The following is a 10,787-nucleotide window of genomic DNA, read 5'->3' as shown; positions in this document are numbered from 1 at the left end:
GACACTAGCCATTTATGGGGTGCATATACACACATGCAGACAAACACTTCTACTCATAAAATAAAAAAATAATTAAACTCATTAAACAGTGTAACTTTACAATTTGCATCCTAAATACCTAAAATCCTGTGTTTGTGCTTGTATGTGTATATGTTAGATATGCTTGAATTTTCACATTATGTCTTATTTCAATAAATTGTTGTGATATAACTAAATAGGAAGATAAAATATTCTTAGGACAATAACATATAGTCAAAGTAGAATACTACAGAGAAGCCAGACAAAGATAGAATGGTAGCAAGTTGATAAATTGAGTTAATTCACAATTTGATGAAATCTAAATTCTGACCGAAAATAATTTCAAGTTTGGTACTTTCAAAAGGTACAGATAAATGAAGAGATATACATCTCCCAAAAATGAGAAGGAAAAGAAGAAAGGCCTATAGGAAATGGAAACTCTTGAATACTACAGTATGTAAGTGCAATTTGATGCTTTGGTAAAGGGTATGTACAAAATTAACTGCATCTGTATATACTTTGTTCGTTATCGGAGATATTGGTAAGAAGGGGAAGATATGTATTAAGAAATGCTATAAAATAGTTTAATGGCTTTGTCTTAGTTAGGGTTTTATTGCTGTGAAGAGACAATGTGACCCTCAGCACCACTGTGCTCCTCATGCTCCTACTAGGATGGCCCCTGAAGCTCCACTTAAAGCATTCAACTGCTTTTCTAACCTGAACTCCAAAAGTCCACATTCCTGCAAACAAAAACGTGGTCTGGCCTGTCACAGCAATACACCACTCCTGGTACCAACTTTTGTCTTAGTTAGAGTTTTATTGCTTTAAAGAGACACCGTGACATCAATAACTCTTATAAAGGAAAATATTTAATTGTAGCTGGCTTACAGTTCAGAGGTTTAGTCTATTATCATCATGGCAGGAAGCATGGTGGCATTCAGGCAGACATGGTGCTGGAGAAGTATCTAAGAGCTCTACACCTGGATTCACAGGCAACAAGAAGAGACAGTGGCCCACTGGGCCTAGAATGAAATTTGAAAGGCCAAAGCCCACCCCGAGTGACACACTTCCTCCAGCAAGGCCATACCTACTGCAAAGCTATACATCTTAATAGTGCCACTCCCTATGACAAAGCATTCAAACACATGAGTTTATAAGGTTCATTCTTATTCAAACTACCACAGGCTTTGACCTTTATAAATGCATTTATACATTATTATTCATTTTTATTATAGCCTAAAAAGATTTAAGTAGAATATTTACTTATTTAGAAATAGTCAGTTAAACTCCCACCTCATTATTAAAATCTGCTGTTAAAGCATTGCTGTATAACTTTCCCAATTAGTCTTCTGCAGGCTCAACATAGAAATGGGGCCACCCAAAAATTACTGGAAGTGTAAAATTATCAAGTGGTAAGGGTTATATACCAAATTGCTCTTGGTATAATGCATTATTTTGAGACTTATTCATAATCTTCAGGTCTGAAAGGTAATCTGTCAGTTTATAAACTGTTACCATGTCCATGATTGATTGTAAATGGGCTTAGAGAGACTTTTCTCTCTGTCTCCTCTCCCATGGCACCCACATTACAGTCTTCAAACTTAAGTGGATTCATGGAAATTGTACTGGTAACTGCTAAGAGTGAAGTCCTTCCTTCAGGACTGAAGAGTGCCAAATGAAGTGGTCAGATTCCTCAAGTCCTGGAGTATTCTTTTTCTCCCTTTCCTGGGAAAGGGTATTTCCTCTCCGTGTAGGGATTTATGTAACAATGCATATTGTATATGCTATGTAAACATATGTATACTATGTTTAAATCTGTAATGTTTAAGACAAATTTATTTTTAAAACTTACTAATTTTTAACTTAATCAGCTTGTTAAAAAATATCCCTTTTGAGGAACCAGTGAGATGGTTTAGTATGTTTGCCACCAAACTTTGTGACTTGAGATTAATCTCTGTGTCAAACTGATTCCCTCAAGTTGACCTCTGATTTCCATATGCATGTCACAGCACACACACACACACACACACACACACACACACACACACACACACACACACACATATATATGATCAATCAATCAATCAACGACAAAATACATTTAAGCTATCCCTGTGAACATCTGTTTCTTTGATTTTCAAGGCACTAGTGGCTATTGTCATTCTTCTGTTTTCTTTAACAATCTCCTCATGTATTATTTGAAACACAATATGGTATCTTCATATTTTGTCCATGGTAGTTTGTATAAGGGCAGATGCCTCATGTCCATGTCAACAAACTTTATAGAGTAAAAGTAAAATAGCACTTTGAAATAGAAGAACACAAGTTACCAGTTGACATTCCCTGGATTATATGTGGTCTCTTTATGCATTGGCCTCAAACTTTAGAGAAATTTTTAGTAGTGTGAGCCAATCCTCAAGAATTAAGTGACTCTGAAAAATACGAACAGAGATTCTAGTACTTTCTTAGAAAATGAGAATGTGGCAGTAAGCAATCTCTTTCCCCCACAGCAACTTTTGGCTAGAACTAACTATGTGTACCAAGCCTATTTTATTTGTAAAGATTGCCTGGATACCACAGGAGTTTGCATTTGTGAAGATACCCTTTAAAAAGTATAAGGTAATAGAATCTATATGATGTGTTTGAAAGACATTCTATAGGTCATACTGAGTTCTCTTCCAAGCTCTTTACCAGTATTTTTAAACCTATGAAAATAATTTATGGAGTTTGACATAGCCTGTAGATTAATATTAGAGTAAAACTTCAGGACATGTCAATTTGTTTCTTATTAGGAAGTTGCATTAAAATTTTAGTGGCATACATTTTTTAAAGCATGAATTTCTCTCCAATTCAGAAGTTGTCTTTAAATAAATCTTAATTAAGTTTATTTTCTAAATTACAAGTGTTATTTTATGTATCCAAGGATACTTAATTTAAAATAAGATTCATTTGAAATGGATTTTCATGAAAACTGTGTTACCCAAAATACTTACTTCCTATATTCATCCTATGATTTGTAACATCTGCTCTTTAAGTGGACATAAAACATTTTTCCTCCCTTTCTCCTTCCTTTTTAGGTACGTCTCAGCCATCTGGTCAAGCATGTCAAAAAAATGTGAAAGATTTTGAAAAGGACATAAAGGGACACACTTCAGAGGCTGTGTTTCATCAGACCGGGGCATTAGAGAAATTGAAGGAAAATGGAGATGAGTGTGTATCTATTTCTATAAATGGAAAACAGAATTCCTCTTTTCTCCCCAAAGATGAGAAACAACCTCCATGTGACAGCAAAATACACAAGAGGATGGAGAATGATGACCCTCCTTCGGCCATCTCTTATCCACTAGAGGAAATCTTACCAGTGGCCATGTTTAATGACTGTGAAAAATCGTTATCGGAGAAAATTACAACACTGAATTTCCCAAACACAGTAGAAGCCTTAAAGCCAACAAAAGGCAAATTTATTACAGAAGTCAAATGTGGAGCTTTCAATGTACACGTGGAAACCACAAAAAGTGTTTTGTATAAAACAGGAGCTCAGTTTCCAGTGAAAAAGCGATGCCCAACATGTCACCAGCATTATTCTGTCCAGCAAGCACAGAGAGGCTCCACAGCTCGGGGCCACTTCCCTAAATACAGATCTGTATTAGCAGAAGATTTCAAGCCCAAGGTACCATCTGCATGCAAAGGAGAGGTTTCTAGAAGTGAGATCCCTTCAATAAACATAAACATTGCAGGAAAAGAAATAATGGTTGAATATGCAAGTAAAAAACAGAACATATTCATCAATGTATCTCATCCTAAAAGCATAGGAAAATCGACAAAACAAAGAAAAAGTTCCTTGAATCAAACCACGAAAGAACCTTGTCAGTCTCCTTCACAGCCTGCTATAAATCTCCCTGAAAACTGGAGCCTTGAAAACCAGAGTTCAAATGGTTTGCATGACGCTCCCTGTAGTGTGAATATTGTCCAGAAAGAGGATTCAGACAAAATTGTGGTTTCTCTAAGCTCACCTCTCAGGAGGGAGACAAAGAAACCCAATATACTGCCTTCTGCCTCAGATGATTCAGAAGAGAAAGATTCTGCCACATCTCAGCAGAAGGTCCTTCAAATTATTCAAGACAATCCCCCAAAGCAACATTTCTTCACAGCTGACTCTTGTCTTCCTACCTCATCTGAAACCTTAAGGACCACAAGTTTAAATAACATGGATTTAAATAAAATGTCTTTTGAGGATTCTAGGGATGTGGATAAAGAGAGAAAAAACAGCTCTCATGTCAAGGAAAATATCATCTTGGATTCTCAAGTACGGCCATGCACAGCAGGAACAAATGGTCCCCTAAGTACTATGGGTGGTGTAATTCCCATCCAAGATGCCTCAGACTCTGAATTTTGTCCTTTGTCTTTTCTAACCATGCAACTCTTGGGAGAAAAAGCAGGCAACACCAGCTGCCGCGGCAACAGAACTCTACCAGCAGAAGACTGTGACAAGTCAAGTTCTTCTTCCCCTGTCAGTGAACATGTTCTGAAGCCTTCTCCTTTGCTCAGTCCATCTCACAAGGGCACAAGACATTCAGAACTTGTCGAGACTTCTGAGAACACATTTTCCTTTAGCCAATATATTGGGATTGAGACAGAGCAGGAGAAAGTACATGGTGATGTGACTTACAGAGACATTAATGAGCCTATGTTACACAGTGACTCTCCTGCAAACACACAGACTGCAACTGTCGGGCTTGCACCCTGCAGCAGCCTAGCTTCGAAGAGCCCACTTCATGGTGATATACACAGCTCTGTGGGATGTGATCAAACAGAGGACCCTGCAAATCATGTAGAGACAGAAGCGCCAGTTCTGGCCTCCATAACTGATGAGTTCGAGCAGAGAGTTGCTACTCAGAATTGCAGAGAAGACACAGTTGATTCTAACTGCCCCACGGCAATAAGAAACCCTAGAGAGTCAACAGGCTATCAGGAAAATGTCGAAATACCAGTGGTGAATGGTATGTGCCACGGAGATTTTGAAGACCTAACTGGTGAGAATCAGAATGAAATCTGTTCTCAAATGGACTTTCCACCAGACTCCACTGGGTCTGCCTGTACAGGACATGCTACAGAAAAGCTGTTTCTTATGGATAAGACACTAACCGGTGACACAGATCCAAATAGTAGTGAAGGTGACAAAAGTCTTGGACTGAACAACTTCAAACAGGAAGCAGCAGAGTACCAAAGGACTGTATCAAGGGGACACCCTGAAGAACGTGAGAACAAAAGTGACCCCACAGAAACTCCCTGTCACCCTGTGGACATATTGCTGTCGCCGCAGAGCCAGAAGGCTCTGAAAGGTACAGAGGGTTAAACAGAGTTTTAAGCTTTTATTATCGTTATGTGTGTGAGCCTTGAACAGTCTTGGGTTAAGTACTTTTTACTGCTTGGGATTTTTTTCTCCTTATTGGCAAGATGTGTTGAGTATTTCAAACTTAGACAAAAATGAACAAGACTATATCTAGCAGCCTGTCTCTTTGCATTAGAACCAACTCTACCCATAAGTAGTATGTAGAAAAATCGCCACAGCTGCAGCTTTAGTATAAAATCAAATTTTTCTCTTTAAAAAATCCATATATTGGCAAATCAATTTTGTTGAAACATTAGCCTGTGCCACTCATAAATAATCTACTATTTCTTCTAATCTTGCAAGGTAAGCATGTTCAAAAGAATAGGAAAAATATGCTTGTAATAAAATGTGTTCTCAAACCTTGCTGTAGGGTTGCATGGGCAGGGTCATTCATATCTCTAGGCCATGTGGAATAGTTATTAAGGCAAAGGACAAAAAGCAGAGACACCCTTAACTAATCCTCACTGAACCATCCTTAGGACCTTTAACGCCCACAGCCCTCTGACCTCCGTGTTGTCTTGCCTGGTCTTACTCAAACAACTGATAGAACCCAGGCACTCTTGAGACCTCAAGAAGGGCTAAGGTGGAAGCTCTTTCCTAAGTACATAATGCTGTCTGTCTGGTTTCAATCCTGGCACCGTAAAACATCGTCCTGGTTACTTCATTAAAGGTCTTTGTGTTTCTCAATGAGTCCAAATTATTTGATACTTCATGTTAGCATTATTCCATAGTATAAATTAAAATACATCTTGACTAAGTAAAAGCTGCCTCCAGCATTCCAGATAGTATACCGAATACGCTCAGAAATGAGACTGAGAATGAAGAAACTTCTCCCTAAGGTTTTAATGGAAAAATTTTAAAGCAGGAGCAAAATTAATTACTCTAAGTTTTTGAAATTTTAGGAGTAGAACTATAACACAAGAAGCATAATCTATTACATAAGTGCTGCCATAAAATGTGAAATTTGATGCATGGAAAATTAATCCTCTAAAAAATTATATAAACTGTACAATCCCCTACTTTGTATGAAAACCCTAATTGAAAATCTGCTCATCCCAGTGACTGCTTGCTAGGACCCATGCAGCTCCAGATACCAGGCCAGTCACATAAATTCCAAGATTTGTGTCAATATACAGTGTTTTAGAACTGTAAGGGAACCTATAGTACAAGCACTAATGCCTCCTGGGGTGGGGGGGTAAATGCTCATCTGGATGAATGTCCCCCACAAACTGCCTTTCCCATCCCCAGAAGTATGTTGCATACTGCCTCGCCCAACACTGTATACAATTAAAAATCCAAATAAGAATCCAACCACAAATGAGATTACTCTCAATAAATAACCTGAAATTGTCCTCACTTGGAAAACAACTGCAACCACTGTTCCCTGCCTTTCTTTCTGCGGCTCATCAAATGTCTGTCCTACAATCTTTTGCTTCTTTCCCCCTGGGTAAATCAGTTCCAGGCACTTTTGACCTGTGTGAACTTCTAAACCCTTGCCCCACCATGCTTTTTCAGGCCCTTCACATGGGCTGCTTCTACTATTTGGACCAGTCTTTCTACATATCTCAACAGGGTCATTCTTACCTTGTCTCTTTACGTTATCTTCAGCACGTAGTAATCACAGTAAGAACGTCTCAGAAATTTAAAACTCTAATCTGAGTTGTCCTTGTTCCAGCCCAAGTTCATCGTTTTTCCTCTTTTTACTCTCATGTATAACTTTTTTTCTTTCAATGTTACATATTTCACTTGTTTATTTATGTTCTCTTTCTTTGCTAAAATGTAGATTTTGTGAAGGTTTATTTTTCTTCTCTGATAATTTATGTTTCTACAGCATTATATATTACCTGCCCTTTAGAATAAAGACTCAATGAGTATTTGTTGATCAAATGCGGGGAAGTCATACCAGGTTGCTCTGTGAAATGTCTTGTTCGCATACCCATGTACTTATATACAGAAAAGAGTTCAGCAATTAAAATAGTTACAGATACTATATTTAAATTTATAAATGTCTTCATGATTTTGATTTTCTTAGAACTAGGAATACTTTTATAATTTATCAACATTATTGTCTTGGCATCTCAGGCCAAGATTGCACAAAAGTTCAGGGTATGAAGTGCTTTGAAAGACTTAGGTTGTTTCACCTGAAGTGAAAAAAAAGTCTTTGTAAGCACAAACTGGTATTTGCATTTTGCAAGTGATCCTTCCCCACTCAAAGTCTGTCAATGCACATGAAATTAAGAAACTTTGCCCTAAGACTGAGTGTGTCTAGAAGTAAGAGAGTTAGGGCAATGTAAAGGAAGGGTATGAGCCTTACCCCTCTAAGAATAAAATACTAAGTTCTTTATCAGATAAGTCTTAGTGTTCTTGGGGTAGAATTTCTTCAGCTAAAAATTATCTGAAATATATGTATAAGATCTATTCCAAGAACCAGAAAGTCTACATCATAAAAACATTTATGATAAAACTAAAACCAGGTCAACCTAAGAAAACAACAGACAATAAGAATTCAGTGATGTCTTATATGCTATAGACATGTTCACAATTATACAGTGACTTATATGTAATATGACACAAAATTTACATACAGTATATACAATAGTTTAGTTTCCCATAGCTCTAAAAAAATGAGTGATTCTAAGAGACCTGGCAAAAACTAGAGATTTGAGAAAGGTTGAGATCCAAGCTATTTACCAATAGCTGGGAATGGAAAGATGAACAAGAAGACATCCATTCTTTTGTACAAAGCAACAGCTACTGAGATAACTTCCAACAACGTGACTTATGTTGAAGCTGGGACTTCCTACACATGTGATTATTAACATGTCTGCTGATGTGCACAGGCCCAGCCTGTCCCAGTTTCCACTGAAACTCTGTGCTTTCCTCCAAAGGTGCTTCTCCAGATCTGCATCTTTTCTCCTCCTTCACTTCCTGGATCCCCCATACTCTCAAGGGGACCACTTTCACACCCATTCTTAGGGTCCCCATCCAGTCACACAGCTCTTTATCAAAATATCAGTAATGAGATCATTTTGAAAGAACAAGTAGGTGAAGGCTGGAAAAGTCTGAGTCAAGGAATTGCATTCAATACAGTGGTGTGCCTTCTTCCTACTACTAAGATGTTGACTCCTGCTGTGTATGCTGTGTAAGATGGAAGGGCAAAGTGGCCCAGCTAGTCTTCTTCAAGAATTATAAGGGACATTATCCTATTCATGAGAGTAAAGCAGGCAAGATTTTGTTACTTGCTAAAGTCTCTACTTCTCAATATGATTACATTAGGTCTTGGTTTCCAAAATACAAATTTCCAAGGGACACATACGTTCAAACTTTAACATTGGTTAAAACCTCTGTGTTTCATGAATTAATACATTGTTCTGCTAAAATGAGAATAGGTATTTTGACAAAGGTCCTCCAGAAACTGTTTGTTTGTTTGTTTTGTTTGTTTGTTTGTTTGTTTGTTTGAGACAGGGTTCCTGTTTCTCTGTGTAGTTTTGGTGCCTGTCCTGGATCTCACTCTATAGACCAGGCTGGCTTCGAACTCACAGAGATCCCCCTGACTCTGCCTCCTGAGTGCTGGGATTAAAGGCGTGCGCCACCACTGCCAGCCTCCAGGAACTTTCTTTGTCTGCATCCCAGCTCCAGCCCATCGCCTGATTCAGAGAAAAGCTCAATGGCATATCCTGGATAATCATGGAATGGAGAGAGGCTCACTTGTGGATAGAAATTATTGTGACCTAGATTAAAAAACACCATGCCCAAACTATCTATTGAGTCGGGGTATATTAGGATTGCCAGTAGTACATTTGAATCTCAGAAGGTATTTTATATTTAAACTCAGATTAAATGACAGTTCTGCTCAACATAGTACAAGTGATTTAATTATTGTCCTGGTTTTTCTGCTTCCCTATTGCTGCAGTAAGTACTGACTAAAACCAACTTGGGCTGTAAATGGTTTGTGTGGCTTATATGTCATAGGCAATCACTGAGGAAATCAGGGCAGGGACTCAAGACACACCTGGATGCATCAACTTAGGTGGAGATGGTGGAGGAACCCTGCTTACTGGCTTGTTCTCATGGCTTTCTCAGCTTCCCTCTTAACAACCCAGGACCAACTAGGGGTCATACTGCCTACAGGGGACTGAGCTCTCCCACATCAATCATTAATCAAGAAAATACCCCGCAGACATCTGCAGTCCAGTCTAATGGAGGCAATGCCTCAGGTGATGTCCTCTCTTCCAATGTGACTCTAGTTGTGTACAGTGAAGTTGGGCCAGATTTCCTCTATGTCTTTTCCAAATCTAAGAATACCAACATGGAGCAACAGAACAGGTGTAAAGCTTTATAAATGGTGGAATTCAATACTTCCATATATATATATATATACCAAAGCATATTTAGTGCAAATTCTACCAATTTTAATATGTGAGGAGATTCTAAATGGAAGCAAAAACAAAATTATAAAAACTAATTTTTCCTAGGAGCAGAATAAATAAAAAATCAAGTTTTCAAGTCTATGTTGCTTCCCTTTTGTATAGTATCAAAAAGTAAAATTTTAAACCACTCTAAACAAATGAAATTACTTTCTAGATTTTATGTTTTATGTTTATATACTTCAGGTTTTTTTTTAAAAAAAAATTTCAGTTTAATTGCATTGTGATATTTTACTGGTAATATTGTTCATCTAATTATTTAATTACTTTGCTTGCAATGACAGAAAGCAATACTCTGGGATGATATAAACATATATATCCAACTTAGCAAGTGGACCATGGAGGATCTGAATGAAGGTTTTTCTCTCTCTGCGCCTCAAAGACTATTTCATGTCCTATCTTGGAGCGGTGTCTCACTTTGATATTTAACATATTTTAATCCAGACCAGAATTTGGAAAACAGTAACCCCCGCAAACTATCGCAGGAATTGGCTCAAAGAGGTGAAAGAGCCAGTGACGGTTCCCAGGAAGAAGCCATAGAGCAGTGGGCCAGAAGGAGGCAGCAGTTCAGGGACGGCAAGAGATGCAGCTCAGCTGGGGGCAGCTCTGTCATCAGCAACTTCACTGAAGGCTCCGGTGAGTGGCACCCTGTGTTCCTAAGCAACCGCCAAGGCAGCCGCTCACTGTCTTAATTAAATTCCTTTCCCTTCGTCTCTAGGACATACATCCTGATTGTTTGAACATGGTTGATGTGGCAGTTATATGGTTTTAATTTATGAAAGATATTTCTTAAAATAATCAACTCTTTGTTACACATTAAGGAATTTCTGCTTGGTAAATGGCCTTCTGAAAACACACTTGCAGCAGCCTGCTAAGGCTTCCTTTCTCCTTAAACACTAAAATAGCTAGCTTCTGGGGCTGTTTATAGAGTTAAATTTGTGCTTTACCTT

General features: G+C 38.1%; 1 protein-coding gene across 1 annotated transcript in view; it reads left to right on the top strand.

Moving 5' to 3' along the window:
• Nucleotides 1-380: 380 nt before the first annotated feature.
• LOC102906326 (uncharacterized) overlaps nucleotides 381-10,787 on the top strand; it is a 111,653-nt gene continuing 101,246 nt past the window's right edge. Inside the window, exons 1-3 of the mRNA XM_016004167.3 lie at nucleotides 381-475; nucleotides 3,096-5,360; nucleotides 10,282-10,473. Coding sequence (XP_015859653.1) covers nucleotides 418-475; nucleotides 3,096-5,360; nucleotides 10,282-10,473 — 2,515 coding nt within the window. The 5' untranslated portion in view covers nucleotides 381-417. The remainder of the gene's footprint in view (nucleotides 476-3,095; nucleotides 5,361-10,281; nucleotides 10,474-10,787) is intronic.

The sequence above is a fragment of the Peromyscus maniculatus genome, chromosome 13 (assembly GCF_049852395.1).
Source record: "Peromyscus maniculatus bairdii isolate BWxNUB_F1_BW_parent chromosome 13, HU_Pman_BW_mat_3.1, whole genome shotgun sequence".
In the NCBI taxonomy this organism is placed as follows: domain Eukaryota; kingdom Metazoa; phylum Chordata; class Mammalia; order Rodentia; family Cricetidae; genus Peromyscus; species Peromyscus maniculatus.
The sequence above is the reverse complement of the archived record's forward strand: the minus strand, read 5'-3'. Positions and strand labels throughout refer to the sequence as shown.